Source organism: Vulpes vulpes, chromosome 9 (genome assembly GCF_048418805.1).
Source record: "Vulpes vulpes isolate BD-2025 chromosome 9, VulVul3, whole genome shotgun sequence".
Taxonomy (NCBI): domain Eukaryota; kingdom Metazoa; phylum Chordata; class Mammalia; order Carnivora; family Canidae; genus Vulpes; species Vulpes vulpes.
Genome location: NC_132788.1, coordinates 23951760 through 23972478, shown reverse-complemented (window position 1 = coordinate 23972478; position 20719 = coordinate 23951760). Strand labels below are relative to the sequence as shown.

General features: G+C 41.6%; 1 protein-coding gene across 14 annotated transcripts in view; it reads right to left on the bottom strand.

Moving 5' to 3' along the window:
* Window positions 1-20719, bottom strand: part of MSRA (methionine sulfoxide reductase A) — a 426469-nt gene that overhangs the window by 90406 nt on the left and 315344 nt on the right. For all 14 annotated transcript variants that reach the window (XM_072719626.1, XM_026007825.2, XM_072719623.1 and 11 more), the window contains one exon: window positions 20337-20443. In XM_072719626.1, coding sequence (XP_072575727.1) covers window positions 20337-20443 — 107 coding nt within the window. The remainder of the gene's footprint in view (window positions 1-20336; window positions 20444-20719) is intronic.

The window sequence follows — 20719 nt, the reverse complement described above, 5'->3', positions numbered from 1 at the left end:
CTGCTCAGTGAGGAGTCTGCTTCTCCCTTTGCCCCTCACCCTGCTTGTGCTCTCTCTCTCTCTCTCTCTCTCTCTCTCTGTCTCTCTCTCTCAAATAAATAAATAATATCTTTAAAAAAAAAAAAAAAGGAAACTGCAGCTTGAGTGGTTAAGTTAGTTACCTAGGCTCACCCAAGACTATGTCCTAGGAGTAAGGACACCAGAGACTGAGCACTCAGCTACTATGCCGACGTTCCCAAACCTAGCTGTGCATCAGAATCATTTGGAGAATTCCCAATTTTTCACATTTCCTGGCCCTACCCTGAAGATCCTAAGTCAGTAGGTCTGGGTGAGACTCCATAATCCACCAAACCCTACCAACTGTCAGCTGCTAGTTGGTACACACATTCGAAGGCATTTTCTACACCAGTACTACGGGTTGGCTTTCTTTTCTGGGCTTTTTCCCCCCTCAAAGAAATAGTATTTTGATTACATAATGAGCATTGGTCTTTAACTGGAGGCTGACTGGAGATGAAGCCCATAGAGAAGTTGATATGGAATGCTCTTCCAAGTTCTAGGCAGCCATGCACACACTTTGCTAGGTTCTCTCCCTGCAATATGCAGGTCCTTGGTAAATACCTTTGAATTAACTTGAAATGTGATTGTAGGTAATCCTTATAACTGTTAAGTAGGTGTAATAATTCTGTGATGGCTCAGAGGTTTTCCACAGTAAATAGAATTGGGATATAAACAGTTTTCAGTCGCCAAAATCCAGTTCAACAACCCAGTGGTATTGACCTGGAAAAGCCTGGGCACTTTGGAGTCCACTCAGAAGAACTAAGCATTGCACAGAGCCCCACTGGGAACGGGCAGCTGTGTCTACATGGTCTTTTTCCCAGGCTGTGACAGCATTAACGGCCACCCATATTCTCATACCACACAGAACAGGTAACCATTGTGTTGACAGCTGCTATCACCCTAAGAGTAGACAAGCAAGCCAGTGTTACTGCTTCTGAGATAAAGAGGGAGGGCAGAGGCCTGGATAACATAGGGCTTGAGGAGACACAAGACAGCAGGCCAAAGGAGTCCCCATGTTTCCTCTCTTAAATTGTCCCACAGTCTTCAGTGAAAACCCTACTGCTTTATAGGGGAAACAAAACAAAACTAACAGCCAGGAACAGGGTAGGTGCTAAATTTATTTTCCTTGTGGACTTCACATGTTGACTTCTGAACAAAGCCAATTTTCTTACATTTAAATTCAATTGTCCAACATATAGCATAACACCCAACGCTCATCCAATCACATGCCCTCCTTAATGCCCATCACCCAGTTACCCCATCTGCCCACCCTCCTCCCCTTCTGCAACCTTTTGTTTGTCTCCCAGAATTAAGAATCTCTCATGGTTTGTCTTCTCTCTGATTTTTCCCCACTCAGTTTCCCTCCTTTCCTTTCTGGTCTCCTTCACTATTTCTCATATTCCACAAAGCCATAGGATGATTTCTTTTTTCTCTGATCGACTTATTTACATTGACGTGGATGAACCAAGCAAAGTTAAAACTGGCCACTACAGGCCTGAAACATAAATCATGGCAATGATTCTGATGAAATCAGAATCAACTCTGATGAAAGAGTGAGTTGCCTTCTCAAGAAAAGTTAGCCAGGAAAGTTACTGAAAAAAGCCCATCTCCACACTCAAAGAAAGGGATGGTAATGGAAGAATTTTACAGAGTCTAGCTGAAACACGGCTCCTGAGTGAGAGTCCACGAGTCAGGGTTTTATGTTAAATTTGAGAGGCCACTGGTGACAAGAGGCAGATAACTACATTTTCATATACAAGCCACCCTCAACTCTACTACTGTAATCAGGTCAGCTCACTTCCCAAGAACAAGGTAAGAACCCAAATTCAGTGAAACAATAGAAAAGGATAGAATGTCAGATCTTGTGTCAGCAAAACAATGCAGCTTGGCAAGGACTGGACACTAGGCTATCTTTTGCTCCCTGCAACCCCAATTTAGCTAATGCCTTACATCTGTGCTGCATTTTGCAGGTTACGACCCTCTGCACACTCACAATCCCCCTAGATCCTCAACCCCCATAGTGTCAGCAAGCAGGACCAGGATCACGAGCTCTACTCTGCAGATTAGGAAATTAGGTTTAAGGGATGCCTGGGGGGCTCAGTGGTTGAGCGTCTGCCTTTGGCTTAGGTCATGATCTGGGGTCCTGGGATCGAGTCCCGAATCGGGCTCCCTGCACAGAGCCTGCTTCTCGCACTGCCTATGTCTCTATCTCTTTAGGTTTCTCATGAATAAATAAATAAAATATTTTTTAAAGACAAACAGAAATTAGGTTTAAAAAGTGGCATGAGTGGTTGAAGCCCCACAAAATAATCACCCAAGGGTATTAGAAACTTTCAGGACAAACACAGTGCTTCTCAGATAATTTTTGTCTGTTTGCCTTCTTTCCAGTCTTTTAGTCAATCCTAAAATGCTTAGTTTTCCTTCCTACCAGAACACAATTATTCCTGGCCACCTTTTTAAAATTTATTTATTTATTTATTTATTTATTTATTTATTTATTTATTTATTTATTTATTTATAATTCCTGGTCACCTTTTGCTTGTTGCCAGGACTTCTTTATCCAGGCCTCTCCTCTTAGGCTCCTTTTCCACACACAATGTGCATACTGTGGCTCACATTTTCTTATTCCCCTAATCCCCCACATGTCCTCTTTGGCTTTCCCTTCTACTTCAGGACACTTCTTTCTTCTGCCGATCTTTGAGCATCCCTTTGGTTCATTTCTCTTATCTTTTATCACCTCCTCTGACTGCTGACTTTCTAGGCTACTGAATGTACCTCTATACTTTTGAGCCTCAGTTCTGCATCAGAAACACAAAGTCCTCCCATCATAACAAAGGATGTGTGCATTTTTTAGGACCACTTTGCAAACTGAGTTAGCAGACAGAAGGGCACTTTGCTGCATACTAATATTGCTTTAGTGACATTCCCCTATCACAAATGATTGGCTGTTAAACTCTATGGATTCTTGAAATCACACAACATTCTTTGTGCAAATATATATAAAAATAATGTAGTAGTGTTTCATTCAACTAAGTGACTTTGGCACAAACAATGACAGCCCCCAAAACCAGCTTCCCTTTTTCTCACACAATTGTTTTTCTTTTCTGGTAAATCTTGCTATTTTGTTGTAAAGTATTGGTATTGGTAAATGTGTTTCTACGTTTGTATAGTAATCCTGTAGCACAAGGGTCCAGTGCTTTCTTTAAGGACATGAAGATGTCTAAATAAAACAAACATTAGATCTACATTTGGAGGACTTTGTACATTGCATTTATTGTCTGGTAAGGGACAGAACGCTCTATAAAACATACAAAGAAGATGTAAAAATGTATAAAAAGTTCACAGTTTTGGTCAAGACAAATAGTCATTTCATTACCTACTGTATAGTAGATGCCTGATAAGTCCTTGTTAAGAAAATATCAAGCTCTAATCCCACTCCATATTCTCCATATTCCCTTACTACCATTCTGTTCTACAATCTAAGAATTAGGAAATTAAGTCATTTTATATAACTACTAACCCACATCGTTGTGGCTAAATAACATTGAACTAAATGATTTAGAGGACTTGTTCCTGGTACATGAATCTCTAATTACAGATAAGAAAATGGAGAAAAAAAGAAAGCCTTGCCATTTTTTTCAATGTAAAGTAAGCAGTGGAAGTATTGGTGGCTAATGGTCTTATTCCTGTGTGACTCTAGTAAATCATGATCATAGACCATGGAGATTTCTTACTAATCCAGAGAGTTCCTATTGATTCATTTCCAGGTGTTTAAACAGACATCAGGAACTTCTCTGGCCATTACCTGTTCAATTTTCTCTCTGGAAAATTCATTGTTAAAATCTTTCACTCTACTTTTCTTACAGCCTCATATATACTAATCAAGGACAATAATAGGAAGATTAACAATGAATAATGGGAGTAAATGTAAAGTATAAGAGGAAGAACAGTTGCTTATACGTTTCTTAAGTCAAGATATACTCCCTACTATCTTCACTTTATAGACTTCATCCTACCTTTGGGGACAAAATATTGCTTATGGTAATTTTACCACTCGGATTTTAATAAAAGCACCATTTGAGTTGTGATGTGAAACATCTTACTATTCTTGTTTCCACTAAGGTATATTCTTTTGAAAGCTTGCTAAGGATCTATCTCTAGGTAAGCGAAGACTCTTAATTTTGCTTAAAGTCCCCTAAGAGGATGTTATACCCAGTGTACAAGAAAGAAAGGAAGAAACTCAGCCACAGCTTGTCAATAGGTTTAATAAACCGGTGCTACATTAGGATACTAGATTTGAGAGTAAGCTTTCAGGGACTCCCTGCCTCAGCTCCAAACTAATCCAATGTTTGTTAACTTTGCTGGCTCTGATCAGCATATGGATAGAAAAGACTAGTATGCGAATCACTGACAGTTGTGTCAGTCCTGGTTTTGCCAAGATGCAGAAGAAATCACTCTCATATAAATGTACAAAAAGACATAACACTTTTTTTCTGTTCCTTAGTCTTTTCAAAGATTTAGGACTAAATCCTCAAACTTCTAGATTAAGAACAAAAGGAAGGAGCAAAGGCAGCAGAGAGATAGACATCAATAATACAGACCTTCTTTGTCATGATTTTGTGGTACGTTTCTATTTTGATAATGCCTGAACCATCCCCCAAATAAATAAGTGACCAAAATAAGACTGAGAGAGGGAAGTAGAAGGGACAACAATTTTTAATTTTATCTCCCTGGCTCTGGCACAAATCCCCTCCTTGTCCTTAGCTAAGAGCCTTTTGCTCAGTGAAAGTACACTGGAAACAGTGCTTTCTCTGAACTATAAACATAAGCAACAAAGAAGGAAGGAGAAACAACTAAAACTCCTCAAGCCTTTAGCCTTTGATCTTGACAAATTAAACACTAATGACCCATTCTTATAAACGTAAAAAAGGCATGATGAAGCATGAGTAGAAATGGGAGGAGTGGCCTGATCATAGCCCAACTTAACTATGTATGAATCTGTGTGAGTATTAAGTGCCCAGGAATCTCCGGTGGCCGTGTGACAGAAGGGAAAGAGCACACATAGTTCGCAAGCCAAGAACCAGAGTATGAATCCTGAGCTCACCCATTTACAGGCTGTGTGTGACCTTGGAATCTAGGGGCCTCCATGTCCTATAAAGCAGGGAAGCCGATGCTCACTGGAAGGCGTAGATGAAAGAATGTTCACAAACGTTCCTTCTCCACCCTCCCCTGTGCTGACTGGCATGGCTGTTGGTGCTGCGGGGCAAGGTCACCAGCCACAGCCAAATCCCAACTAGTGCCCAGCTCTGGAGGTTGAAGACCACAGGTATGGCTGGCACACAGGTATCCCCCATCACTCATGTGGGGACCTCAAACCCTGAGGGAGGCAGCCAGTATTCAGCCAATAAAGCTTTCACATGGCTGTCCCTCTCTAGACCTGTATGGTTGGCCAGGTGCAAGATCAGGTATTGGGAACACTGGTTCACCTGGCCTTCACTTCCTCTCATAGAACATGAGTGACCTACAGCTCTGAGGACAGCGATTCCAGTTGCACCATTAAATTCAGAGGGGATCCAACAAGAGGAAAATGATTTCAGAAACAATCAGGTTCAGGTGTACATTTCGAAATGGGAAGCTGTCCTCTCTTCATTTTAGAGTGACAGGGTAATGGTTGAGGAAATGGAATCTGATGGAGGTTTTACTCTGACAGTTGGACTCCGGCTCAGGCCCTCTCACCAGGAGGATGGCTGGGAGGGGAAGGGGTCATTCTACCAAATTTCAAATCAAAACAGACAGAAGAAAAGAGAGCTCGGAGGAGTTCAAGGTGGAGGAAACAGCAGCCCACTTCTCCTTCCGTGCTCTGCTTTTGTCCTTCACGCACTTCACACTCGAGGGAGAAACTAATGACATTGACCTCGGGGCCCCCATTCTGCCCGGCGGTGTCCACAGCTGCGGCAGGCGCTCCCTGCGGGCCCCTGCCCGCTGCAGCACACACCGTTAATGTGGCCCAGCCAGCAGCTGACGGAGACGGTGGCAGGCAGGCACTAGGCACACGACCCCTGACACTGCGGGCCTTTTTTCCTCCTCTCAGCTAGCAGCCAATGGGCGGGCTCTCTCCACCGGCTGCCATGGCAACGAGATGACTGCTCGGCAGTGCCCAGAACAGATGTCACATGAGCCCAGATGAATGTGGTGGGGGTGGGGAGCATGTGGCTGGGGGGGTGGGGTGGGGGGAGACATTTGGAGTTAAATGGTCCCACCAGAGGGAGTGAGGCAGATTTTGAAGTTAAGTGCAAAGCTGTAACATCTATTTCCTTTCTCTTCCCTGTCCTTTAAGTTCTAAACACACATGCACAAACACGAAGGTCCTTTTATCTTCGCTACTGAGATGCTTGCGGCTCTCTGGCTTTCATGGCAAACATGAAAGCTCTGATTTCTCGAAGCCTTAAATGAACATTGCCTTCACTGCAGAAATGCAAGCAGGCATTCTGCAGCCATTTAGGAACAGGCTGGGAAGCTCTGTGGAGGTGAATCAGGGAAACTGAGAACCACACGGAACTGAGACAAAATCCACAGGAATTTTAAAGTAAGACCCACCGCCTCTGTAGGCACACAACAAACCCTGTTTCACTCTAGGTCCCGCTAAAATGTAAGGGCTCCTCCTACCCTCCTGCCACGGGTAGTTCTCTGATCTTACCATTCCTAAGGCCATTTTATAGAGACTAAACCAGGGCGAGGCTTACAAATCTACCTGCTTGAACAACAAAGGCTCTTTTGTTATCTCTAAAATAGATTCTATCCTAGATAAAATAACGTATTTAAAATATTTCCACTGCCTCTGCTCACCTGCCACTGAAATGAACCAGTAGAATGTGGGCACGTGGGGGCACAGAATGAACATATATATTAGTTGCTACGATAAGGTGATATTAGTGGCAGGCAAACACAAGACACTGCAGGCCTTTTTTCCTCCCTGCTTGCAGCCAGTGGGCAGGAACCTAATCTTCTTCCTGTTGTCACACTACATGAATCAGAGAGACATAAGGGACAAGATATAGGACCAGTCTTAATCTGATGGATGAAATATACTGAATGCATCAGAGGATGGAGAAATGTTGCTTAGAATGTGCACTTGCACTTACACTCCCTGATGAACATTCACAGGGTGCCTGCTTTGTGCAAAAGGCCACGTGGAGGGTTGCAAATGATGCAAGGCAAAGGAAGATCCCAGTTATAATCAAGAGTGAAAAGAAATGTGGAAACTTTGACAACAGGGAAGACGAAGGAAGTGTGGCAAGCAAAGCATGATGTGAACCTAGAGAAAGGCAGGCTCTGAGAAGTGTCCTGAGGCATGGGGGAACGAGATCGCCTATTCTGTGGCAGACACTTGGCAGATACAGAATCCTGATCACCCTAAGAAGTAGCCACCATCAACCCAACAAATCAGGAAACCCAGACTCAGGGAGGTAAACAGTCAAGGTCCTACCATAAGCAGGTAGCAGAGCCCCTGGTGATCCATGTCATCCCCTCTCTCCATAGGGTTCTGCTCCACCAACCGATGAGCAGAAGTGACACACTGCTGCAAAGAACACTGCTGTGTATGGAGGTACCACCTCCTAGTCTTTGAAATAGCATCTCTGAAGCTGTGGGCTTCTAACACTCACTGCATTTTTCCTACTACATATTAAAAAGAAACATGTGACTATTATATTTAAAAGGCTCATCTGGATATACCTTGAAGTCATCCCGTGTAACTGAAGGGGTACGAAGATGTCACACTTTGGGAGCCACTGCGTTTTCCCACACTAGCCTTGAAAGATGATGAGTAGGAGTGTGGCACATGGAGAATCTGAATTCGCTCAATGATCACCCTATGTGGGTCAGGGTTATTTTGCACGTCTGCCTCCACTGAAATGAAAATGTCTTCTTGGTCCTCACAAGAATGCTTTCTTCTCTCATTATCTTGGCCAGTAAGTGGCATCCTAGGGTTCTGGCAGTGCACTTGAATGAAAGGCAGTGATGTGAATAAAAGGCCCAGGGCCCGGCAATAGCACTGCTCCTGTGTCCTGTGGGCTGCCTCTGCTCCTGTGGGCTGCCTCTGTGGGCCCAGCTCCACCTACCCTGGGGATGCGCTTCCCTGCCACTGCAGCGATGGACCCAAACCACCAGAGGGCAGTAACACAAGCCAGATTTGTCCTTTGGATCCAAATGTGGATGCACACAGTTTAATAATATGTAAAGCCCATTATTACAAGCTTTTCCTCTCCCCACCCCCTATTAATGAACAAATGCCCAGGGGTAACGCAGATATTTCTAAATACAGTGCAGGAAAGGGCAATCTGTACTCATACACAGGGAGTCTAACACGCAGTGATAAGTGGAAATGAAAATAAACACCCAGATGCAACTAAACCATTAAGGCTAAAGATTTATCTGTCTAGATGGCTGCATGCATGGAAATATAGATGCCTGCCTCTCAGAAATGGGCATTTTTAAAACATTTATTTCATTAATTCTTATTAGGAGTTCAAAATAATACCTGTAATGATAACTACAAAGCTACATGAGGGTAGAGGGTGAATTTCATCTTTACTGCTGGGCATACAAAGGGCATTGAGGGTAGAGGGCATTTCATCTTTACTGCTGGGCATTACTCTTTGGCTAAGGTAAGTGAACGAATTATTCAGGGTCTTTCCATGGACATCTAGAACCTGTAACTCCACACTTTAAACAATGACACAAATTTAAAAAGAACAACAACTGGCTAATCCTCAAATCATAAAACATCAACGGACATTTCCCCACATCTATTCAGGGTCCTTTGAGAACATGAATGATTCTTGATGTTTTTGAAAGCAGAATCTCTTAGTGTGGTTACTGGTTTTAACATCACAGCATAGAGCACACAATATACTGACCGAGCCGGGATACTTTTACCCATGGATAACCTATCCATTTCTCAATAAACAAAGACATGGAAATGACCCTGACATTTTCTCATCATGACAGAAAGGAAGATTCCCTGACCCTATGTTTTCACATTGGTTTGAAATTTGAGGGCCTTTGGAAAAGCAGGATGGAGTCACTGCAAACAGCATGTCTCCAGAGTCACCCCATTAAACCCTGATATTTGCAAAATGCTTGACAGATTATCAAATACCCCCACACAACATGTGAGCAGAACACATGGAATTCAGAGTCAAATGCCTCTAACTCTAAACGTAATATTAGGCCAACTTGGGAATGTGAATGAAGCCTTCTGCAGCTTTAATTCCTTCCTAAGGCAGGTAGGAAGGAGGCCAGATCCTGAACTACCTCCCTGTGTAAAGAGGAGGGTCACTTGTGTAATATGGCGCAAACCACTGAAAACTTAAGATTTATAAAGAGTTCTGTTATTTTCCTCCATTTTGTAAACAAGTAACTAGGGCTATCAAGATTTGTCCAAGGTCACAGTCAGTAAAGGTGGAGCAGGGCTTCGGCCAGGTGTTCTCATCCAAAGTTGTGGTTCTTCTCACCCTCCAAAGTGACTTTGTCAGCCCTGACCTTTGTTTCTCACAGTTCTAGAGGCTGGGAAGTCCCAGATGGAGGTGCCAGCAGAGTAGGTTTTATTGTGAAGACTATTCTCATGACTTAAAGAAGCAATCTTCTCACTGTGTGCTCACATAACCTCTTCTTTTTGTCCATGTGGAGGTGTGTCTGGTGTATCTCCTTATGAGGGCACTAATCCCACAATGGAAGCTCCACCCTCATGACCTCATCTAACCCTAATTACCTCTCAAAGCCCCATCTCCAAATTCTATCACACTGGGAGGTTTAGCACTCCAACAGTATAAATTCTGGGGAACACAAATATTCAGCCCATAACAAGGGGTAACACTGGGCCTCTTTATCCTGCTCCATATTTTCAGTCTAGGACAAATATTTGCTGATAATGTGCTAGGGGCCAAGCACAGTACCAGGCCTTTGGGGTAACAAGAATGACTAGGAGTCCCCAAAGAGTTTAATGTCAGGACAGTTCTTATGAAATGTTCCAAAGAAAAGAACATTTATGACACATTGGCCTTTTATGACTACGGATAGCATAGTTTATTACAGCAAAATTCATGAGATCCTTCTTCAGATAGCTGTGTTTGAAACAATTGTAATGAGAGTCTGGCAACTAATCAGTACATAATTAATATTTGATAAGGCAATTAATGTATTAATTTCCTGAAGAAGATGGGGTCAAAGGAAGGAAGGAAGGACATTTTCAAATTTTTAGCCTATAGGTGCTTACAAGGAAACACAAAGGATCTGTACCTCCTGGTAGGGAATTGTCAGATCCAGTTATGGGATAATGATTATAGCATAACTGGATATTTACTAGGTATGTTGAATTTCTCTCAGTTGAGTTGGTATAATTAAAACTGCTTTCTGGATTAGAAAACTGAAAAGGCTCAGCTTCAATTAATATATATTGGCTGGGGCACCTGGATGGCTCAGTCAGTTAAGCATCTAACTATTGATTTTGGCTCAGGTCATGATCCCGGGGCAGTGAGATCAAACTCTGAGTTGGGCTCCGTGCTCAGTGTGGAGTCTGCTGGAGATTCTCCTTCTCCTTCTGCCTCTCCCTCCACTTGCACACATTCTCTGTCTCTGTCTCTGTCTCTCAAATAAATAAATAAAATCTTTAAAAAATATATGTGTGTGTATTATATATATGCTATTATATGCTAATAGTATCTATGTATGCTAGTATGTATATATTGATGTACTTATATAAATATTTAGTCCATAACTAGGGGTATTTTACATATACATAAAGTCTCATTTAGTTTTTATAATAAAACTTTGAGGACATTTTGTTAGATAATTTAAAACGAAGACCAGAGAGGTAAGGTGGTAAGTGACTTAAGATAGTACTAGAACATTCTTTTCAACCATTCAAATGTTATTTTGATTACACACACAGACACACACACATACACACACCATTTTCTCCTCCAATCATCCCCAAAATGTAGCTCCTAAGATTTTTTTTTCTGTTGTTATTTTTGGTATGCTACTTTATTCTGCTAAGTAGCATAGGAGTAAAGTTGAGGTTTTTTGAAGGTATATATGTTTGAAAGGGGAAAAGCCTATGCAAATTTCTCCCTCTCTTCAAAAGTAGGCAAGGATCTCAAGGAAGAGATCAGGTCCCATCTGCTCTGGAGAATTGTGTTGTGTGTTTAGCCCTGGGATCCAAAGGATACCCACTCAAGGAGCATGGCCTACGTTTCTGAGCAGACCAGAAAAGAAGAGCTCCCAGTTTCAGTCCCCCATTTGAGGCTGGACATGTGTTGGTAGCAGTCTGGAAACCAAGCCTGAAGACAATGGAAGGCTGAATAATAGTGCCCCCAGAATCTCAATGCCCTCATCCCTGGAACATGTGAACATTATTTTATGTGGCCAAGACTTCATAGATATGATTAAATTAAGGATCTTGAGACAGGAAGATTATCTTGGATTATCAGATAGGCCCAAAATGCAATCACAGGTGTCCTTATAAGAGAAACGCAGAGGGAGATTAGACACACAAAGGAGGAGGCGGCAATGTGAACATTGAGGCAGAAAACAGAGCGATGTGGCCTCATGCCAAGCAAAGTCAGCAACCACTAGAAGACTAGAGTCAAGAAAGGGATTCTCCCCTAGAGCTTTTGGAGGGAACACAGCCCAGCTGAAACCTTTATTTTGGTCCAATGAAACTGATTTTGGACTTCTGGTCTCCAGAACTATGAGAAGATGAATTTCTATTGTTTTGAGCCACCAAGTTTGTAGCTGCAGTAGTCATTTGTAACTGAGGGAAAGACAAAAAGTCAGATATATGGAAAATTAGAAAAAGGAAGACAGTTTCATGTACTAACCACTGACTTAATCTTACCAAAATGTTGTTTTAAGACTGTGACATTTAGCAATTCTTCTGTCAAGAGAGTTTGCTAGATAGGCTTTGAAGTCAAGAACACTATGTGTAACTCAATAATTATTTCTTCCTGGTACATAACACATACTAGATAAAGCAGCAATTCCCCAAACCTCCAAAATTGGTCTCTTTGTGGCAACAGTGAGTCTGTATAAGAGTTAACTTTGAAATACAAAGAAATATAAAACCATTCATTATGATGTTCACTGCACAGCTGTACAATTTTCTATGAGTGACTGTGGTTCTTACCCTGAGTCCCTAGACCTCTCGAAGTTCTTTTTTTTTTTTTTTTTTTTTAGATTTTATTTACTTATTCATGAGAGACTCAGAGAGAGAAGCAGAGACGTAGGCAGAGGGAGAAGCAGGCTTCCTATAGGGAGCCTGATGTGGGACTAGATCCCAGGACCCTGGGATCATGACCTGAGCCAAAGGCAGATGCTCAACCACTAAGGCACCCAGGTGCCCTCCGCCCCTTGAAGTTCTTGAGCTTTATTCAAAGGTTTGGAGCTCTGAGCAAGAATTATATGTTAATTCTTACATATACCATAATAATAAGGCACTCTGAATAGAAGATGTCTCATGGGAAGATGGCAAAATGACTGTTTGGAACCTCAGAGGCCATGCTAAGGAGTTTAGATTTCATTCTAAATGTAGTGGGAAGCTGTGTACGAGTTTGAGAGAAAAAGGAAACGACTGTAATTAGATTTAGGATGTTGCTCTGGCTGCCCTGTGCAGGTGGATTGTAGTAGAGAGGTACGCAGCCCATTGGTCTAGGAACAGATAACAGTAGCCTGGACTATGACGGTAAACACGAAAATACAAAAGTAGGCATAAATGGAGACCTATCTCAGAAGAAGCTAGGCTAATCCGATTAGCTGGAGGGGAGGAGTAAAGGAAAGGGTGAACCAGTGATAACTCCTAGGGATCCTGCCTAAGTTAAAAGATGATAGCTGGGAAAGCCAAAAATGGGGGAGGGGAAAACTCTTAGGCTTGTTTATTGGCAGGGTGGGGAGGAGAGGGAATGAAGCCTCCAGATTAGGAAATATTATGCTGGTAAGTAAGGGGAATTAACAAGTAGGCAGTGGAATATGGGGATCTGGAGCCAGAGAGTAGTTCTGGACCAGAAATTTTGAGTGTCAGCAGTATAAAGATGATGGCATTTAAACTACGTTAGAAAAAAGAAGCAGGGAACACCTGGGTAGCTCAGCGGTTGAGTGTCTGCCTTCTGCTCCTGGTGTGATCCCGGGATCTGGGATCGAGTCCCTATCAGGCTCCCTGCATGGAGCCTGCTTCTTCCTTGGCATGTGTCTTTGTCTCTGTCTGTCTCTCTCTCTCTCTGTCTCTCATGAGTAAATAAATCTTAAGAAAAAAAAAAGAAAAAAAAGAAGCAAAAACTTAATTAGTAGCACAGGTAGATAGGTTATTTGGAAATGAAATCTGCTCTCTTTCTCTCCACCCCCCGCACACACACGCACACACACACACACACAGGCACACATGCTGAGCAGCCAAATAGCAACTTGCCAGGGCTTAACTGGAGGACATAGAGAATCACTGACTCTGGCTGCAATCTCCGTGCTTTGGGAAGAAAATTAAATAATCAATGCTGAAACAATTCTAAAAAATGCTAGTCATCCGATTAATGTATATGGTTTTTAATCTTTCACTTTTGATACTTCTCTTTAAAATGACACTATATAGAGTATAGATGACAGATGACAGACAGCTAGATAATTGAAATTTAAGATAAAATATGGTAAATACTTGGAGATTATAGCTGTGTTGAAGATATGGATGAATGAATGGGTGGGTGGATGAGTGGATAGATGGGTGAACAAACAGATGGGGAGACTGATAGAGACAGATTTTAAAATACTATTTTATATTTGGCGCGTGGTGGATAATTTAGCATTCACCCAAAAAGTTTACCTAGAGGAAACGTCGTGCTTGTTCATGAAGTTTCAAGGAGCTGGGAAGGAGATAGGTCATACGATAAGGAGAACTATCTTCAGACTTATTAATCCTCTACCAAATTTCAAGAAACAAAATCAGTAATCTAAAGATGGAGAAGAGTTACATTTTCAGAACATAAGAATCCCATCTGAACACCCACATCCCCTGCCAGAGGCCATGATTCAGTTTAAAATATTAGAAAAGGTAATGACAGGTTCACTTGGGAAGTAAACTGTCTACATTTGATAATCCAAAGGCAATTAATAATACATTAAATTGTCTCCTCCAACTAATATCATTAGCAAATAATTCCATCATGAAACTCAGGAAAAAATATAAAAATGCAGTTAAGAAAAGATTACAAAATCTTCATCCAAAGTCAAGAACACGCCCACATTTTGTGCAAAGTCTTCAGCTCACCAAAGACATGATGCAGCCGTCGTATTCTGTGCACAGAATCCAGCACCTCCAAGGTCAATGAACCCCGTATGAAGTTTAATTTTCACTCTAATCTTCTTCTACAATGTTCTCTGGCCTCCTTTAATCTGAATGAAAATTAGCAAACTTCTTCAGCCATTTTTCCTTTCCTAGGGTTGTTGGTGAGCCTGGTATCTACAACCCAGCCAACTTTGCAGAAAACCACAGTTTAGATGGAAAATCACTTTGGGTTTCTGGCTCATCAGCAGTACTGCACATCTAATTAGCTCAACAATTGGTCCCTGTGATAAAATCAGCTAATTTTATGTTCAAATGGCTGCTCCGTGGTAAGCAATACTGTCACTCTCAACTCCAAGTATAAAGAAGTTGCTGAAGAAGCTGGTTAAGAGGGGGTCACTGGGGGCAAACTAGTGAAGACTATTAAATTAGTAACCTAAGTCAATGTTATAGTTAGTGCACAGGGGTCCCACCAGGGCTCAAGATGAATTCCCAGAATGTAATGACAGGGCCAGAAATACCAACTCTTAAAGGGGAAATTAGTGTGTATAAAAATGCATGGAATGAGTCATCTGCAGAATCTCCTGCTCTCAGAAATAAACCTATATGTTTGTGAAAAGACTATGAGTCCTAGGCCTTAATCTAGTATTGTTAAGAAATGATTCTACCTAGATTAAAGACCTCTGTGGTTTCAGGAATTTGTGCAAGGTTACCCCTAGGTAGAAAACCTAGGAAAGTCAACCCCAGGAAGTCACCTCTTCAGCTTCCTCCTCTCTTTTACTCACCTGTTAGGGCAACTGGAGATATCTCGGACTCTCTCCCTAATTTGTAGGATCTATTAGAAATATTATTAAGGTGGGCATTTTTTAAGGTAAATGCAAAAGCAGAAATCAAATTCTTTATGGTATAAAAGCTAATTGTATCATCTCTCATAGGCACTGCAAATTACTGACTTTTTTGATGTGTATATTACCAATTATACCAATTGAATGATTAGAAATTTATACAACTTTCAAAACTAGAAACAAGAAACATGAATGCATACAATTTTACACAGAGATACAAAGAGATACATACATACCTACCTCTATCTAAACATATTAATTATATCTATATATGTATATAGATAAATATAGTTAGAGATATATAAATGATTTCATTTATCTAAAGTGCTTAAAACAGTAATTAGCATGTAGATGCTGTTCTGTCATCAACATCATCACCATTATATAGCTACATATATACTATATATGAATCTATAAACTATGCATGTAATGGTATATTATGTAACTACCTGGTTACAGCAGGATGCCTGCTGAAAAATAAACTTGTCTTTTTCTTTCTCTGCCCTAAGAGAGGTGCCAGAAAGTCACTAAATCATGGTAAGTCATCCTTCAGGCAATGTAGGCAATCAGCTGCCTGGATGGGATGGGGTGCGGTAGATAAGGGACCCCTTGTAGACAGTCACATCAGTCACTTCACATGCACCAGCTCAGACCCTCTCAGCCTCACCATCCTCTCCTCCAGCTACCGCTGCAGTTCTCAGCTCTGTATGGACTCTGCTTAGCTTTAGGCAGGTGCAACCCTACAGTGATTCACCTCACACACATGCCATGTGCCTCCTGTCTCCTGCTGCAGGGACACAGTCTCCTGGGTCCAAACATGTGCCACTCAGAAGCACAGAGTGAACCCTTGGGGAATGGCATCTGATAGATATGTGCTTACCTTCTTCTTCCAGAATGACTGGTCATTCCATAAGGACCAAGAAACTTATCACTGACAGCCCAGACCAAATTATATCTGTTCTCCCTCCTTTCTTTTCCACCCCCCCTGCCCCTTACTCCTCCTCCATGGCACCAGGCTCCCACGTTAAATGGGCAGTCCTCAGACACAAGCCTTTGCCACAAGCTGTGTTCCATGGGACCTGGAGTAAGATAAAACTTATAGTGGTCACCCAGGTAGGGGCACAATTAGCCCTACTGCTCACCAGGGAAGGTGGCAAAATGAAGCATTTTGTTCTTCAGTTCCCAAAAAAGGAAAATTATTTGACCTGTGTGGTAGAGATCTGGAAAGGGGTGAAGGAGTACTCAAGGTGGAACAGAAGAAGAAATCCTGGCCCAGGGCTCCTCGGCAATGACTGTGTCAAGAATGGAAGACCTTTCTGCACTTGATGGAGTCCAGTCAAGGGTCCATAGGGCTGCAGCTTTCAGCTCTTTCCAATGGTGACTTCTGAAAGTAAAACTACTTGACCCTCACACTGCGTATCTCCAGAAAAGAAAGGGAGAGAGCATTTTCTGGTGCAGCAATGCTGATGGCCATGAGGAGTGTGCTCCATGGCAGTCCCACGCTCTTGCAATAAGCCAACACAGGAGCAGAGGCTTGGAATCTTGGGTATCCCAGCCAGAGACCCAGACTGACATGCCCTGTGCCCCCTACAACAGAGATACCCTTATAGACTGCCGTGCTGTCTAATCCGGTAGCCATTAGCCATATGCAGCTATTTAAATATATAATTAAATGAATTAAAATAAAACAAAACAAAATACTCAGCTTCTTGGTTGCATTAGCCACATTTCAATGTTCAATTGGCCAGAATGTGGCTAGTGGCTACTATTTTGGAAAGTGCAAAAGAGACCAATGCGATCATGGCAGAAATTGTACTGGAGATGCGGCTCTAGTCTAGATTTTAGTCTAGAGTCAAGACTCTGGGTTTTAGTCAGTCAGGAGGCAAACACTGGACTTGCCACTCACCTACCGGGGGAATGTACGGCCACTTTTATTTATATGGTAAAATTAAAGAAATGTGAGAGTATTTGCTGAGTTGGTAATAAAGCACTCATATGTGGTTACATTAACAACAATGGATATCTGGATGCTGGGGGCACAGGAGACCCTGAACTTTATGTAAGACCCTACTTTTAAAAACCAAGCAAAAATATGTATATGTATGTATGTATTTAGTTCCCACATACTTAGGTACAAAACACTCAAAAAGTATTTGGTTAGACAACTATCTAGAGTATAAGATTAACATTCCCTAAATCTACAAATCTACAAAAATAATGGAGAAATTATTAAAACAGTTCATTGCATTTAATATCTAAATTTTATTTCCTATGTTTATCAGTTATCTAAAATCAACATGGGCTCCACGCAAAGCTAAGGGTAAGAAACTATACTGGGTTAGAAGCCAAAAAATTAGGTATAAGTTAGCCTTTTCATCATCAGATGGAAAGCACTAACCTTTTGAACTTAAAATTCTCATTGTGAATACCAGAATATCATCTCATTTTGCCATATTCTAGAGAGACATTAACATATTTCTCAAGCCTCTTAGTATAACTATTGGTATCTTAAGAGACTGTGGAGCACAATACTAGGTAATTTACATACTGCATCAATCACATGTCAGTATTACTTGTTACTCACATGGCCTTTGTAATTAAATATAGTGAGATTAAACCAAAGAGAAGGAATTTTTAAGTTCTTGCTTGGGGCTGATGCTCTGTTGGGCCTACCTAGTACAGCATCTTGCCTGGTGTAGGCATTTCCCTACCCACCTCTCAAAAGTTAGTGTTCCACAGATCCTGAGCCTTCTCCTCTTTTATCATTTTTCCTAAGTGACTGTATCAGCAACTAGGGCTTCATTTACCAAATATAACTCCCAATAATAAGGGCTACCATTTATTGAGCATGAACTATGTGCTAGGCCCTGTGCCTTACAAGCATTAACCCGGTTAACAGTAACAACAATTCTCCTTGCAAGGAAGGAATAGCCCACATCTCCTCCTAACAATCATCTGGATGCCCAGATCATAGGTACCTTAAACTCCACGTTTCCAGACTTAATTTACCTTTGCCACAAATCTGCCTCTGTTTCTCCATACCTTCACACAAAACATCACAAGCCAAAAACCTACAAATCACCCTGGATTCCTCCCTCTTATTTTTTCTCCACTTCTAATCAATTTCCAAGTTCTATAACTTTTACTTCCTTTATATCCCTTTATCCCATTCAGACTGGCAACACCCTAAGGAAGGGTCCCATCATTTCTGGTCTAGAGTCCTGTATCAGCTGTCTAGCTCATTGCCCTGAATCTTGTCTTTTTTCTGTAATCCAAGTTATTCTAATGGAGCATTCTAATTCTGGGCATCTGAGATACAGGGATAATAATGAGGTCTCTCTCCTTATAGGGTTTGCATGAGTTAAATAAGATAGTTTTCTTAGTGTCAAGTACTTGATAAAAAGTTATGCAGCTGACATATGAATTAAGATAATCTGGTGCTGGAGGCTACATGCTTAACCACCACCGCATATGCCCAGGTGAGCCCATCATTATTAGGAAAGTCATGATGAAAAGACAATAAGAAAGGATAATTTGCAGTGAAAAGTTTTGAGAATGACAGTATAGATATACTCCAATTACTCTAAAACTTTGCAGCTTTAACAACAAACATTTATTATCCTTTGGTTTCTATAGCACCACTTAGCTTGGCAGCGCCCTTGGCTTGAGGTCTTTTGAGGTTGTAGCCAAACTGTCAACTGGGGCTGCAGACCCATCCAAAAGCTTGACTGGGGCTGAGGGGCTTGTAGGATCTTCGGGACTCGCCACATGAACCTTTACACAGGGCTGCCTCACAACATGGCAGCTGGTTTCCCCCAGGGCAAGTGATCCAAGAGATCATAAAAGAGGGCCCCCAATAGGGAAGCCAAAGTCTTCTAATAAACTCATCTCAGAAGTGACATCACACCACTTCTGTCACTCATTAGGAGTGGGTCATTAAATCCAGCCCATACTCAAGGAGAGGGGTTTACACAAGGGTAGAGACCACTAACAGCCATCCCAGAGGCTGCTTACTATTATCACCCAAATAGACATCACAGCCCTGGAGAGAGAGGGTGTGCTAAGAATAAGTGGGGGCCTATCAATATCTCTTTTAGCCCTCTCTGCTTTTCAGAGTTGAACTGACTGTGAACTTCATATCCTGCTACTGGCTCTATTGTTAAGCATAAATGTAAATCAGGAGATATAACAATAATTAAAATTTAAGTATCATCACAAAGTTTTAAAATTAAAGCAATGCAAGTTATTTTTAAAAGAACCAAAGCTCTGTTGGAGATTTTTAAATATTATACAAGAGTGAAAATAATTATGTCATGCTGTAGTATCTATATTTCTAAGAAGTATTTTATTATAATTCAATCTACTCTTATTAGCAAGAGACAGTGAGTATTCTGAGTTGAACTGCATGCCCCAAAAAATATAGGTTGGAATCCTAACTCCCCAGTGTCTCAGAATGTGAGCTTATTTAGAGATAGTATCTTTACAGGGGTAAATCAAGTTAAAATGTGGTCATTAGGTTGGACCATACCTACTATGACTGGAGTTGTCATAACAAGAGGAAATTTGGACACAAAAACAGACATGATAGAGAAAAGATAATGTAAAAAAGGTATAAAGAGAAGACTGCCATCTATAAGCCAAGGAGAGGGGCCTGGAGCAGAACTTTCTATGGCAAGCCCCAGAAGGAACCAGGAGCCAAGCAGAGCCAGCACCTTGATTTTGGACTTCCAGCCTCCAGAACCATGAGACACACATTTCTGCTGTTTAAACCATCAGTTCGTGGTACTTTGTTATGGCAGCCTGAACAAACCATTATAGAAAGAAGAAAGAAAAAATGAGATTCAGCAAGAGAGAGAGAGGCAGAGAGAAATAGTAAAGAAGACTATATGTCAAGATACATATTCATCTGAGGTGAGTTGATTTTAAAAAGAAATTCACAAAGGCCTACTTCTAAAATCTCATTTAGCATATTTATGGACCAGAAGCTGATGGAAATTGTGTAAATGGAAGACAGTGGCAGGTGAAAACAACCAGATTCTCCTTCTACAGGTGGGGTCTGACTTGGTGGAGACCAACAGTGGGAGTCCAGGAGCAAGACAGGGCCCTACCTTCTGGTAGTCTTCTTTGGACCTCAGGGCGACCTCCATGTGCTCGGTAGAGGTTGGATAGATGGCTGAGCGGTACTGAGTGCCATAGTCATTGCCTTGGCGCATGCCTGGGAAAGTAGAAAGCAGAAAGGATTACTGGAGTGGACCAGGCAACAAGGCCAATGTCACAAGTTCTCTATGATTCCTGTGTTACTAAGTGCTTGCATTTTTTAAAATTGAAGTATAGTTTGACACACAATGTTACAACAGTTTCAGGTGTACAACTTAGTGATCTATCAAGTCTTACCTTATGCTACACTAACCACAATGGCACCTACCATTTGTCACCATACAATGCTATTACAACACCTTTGACCATATTCCCTATGCTGTGTCTTTAATTC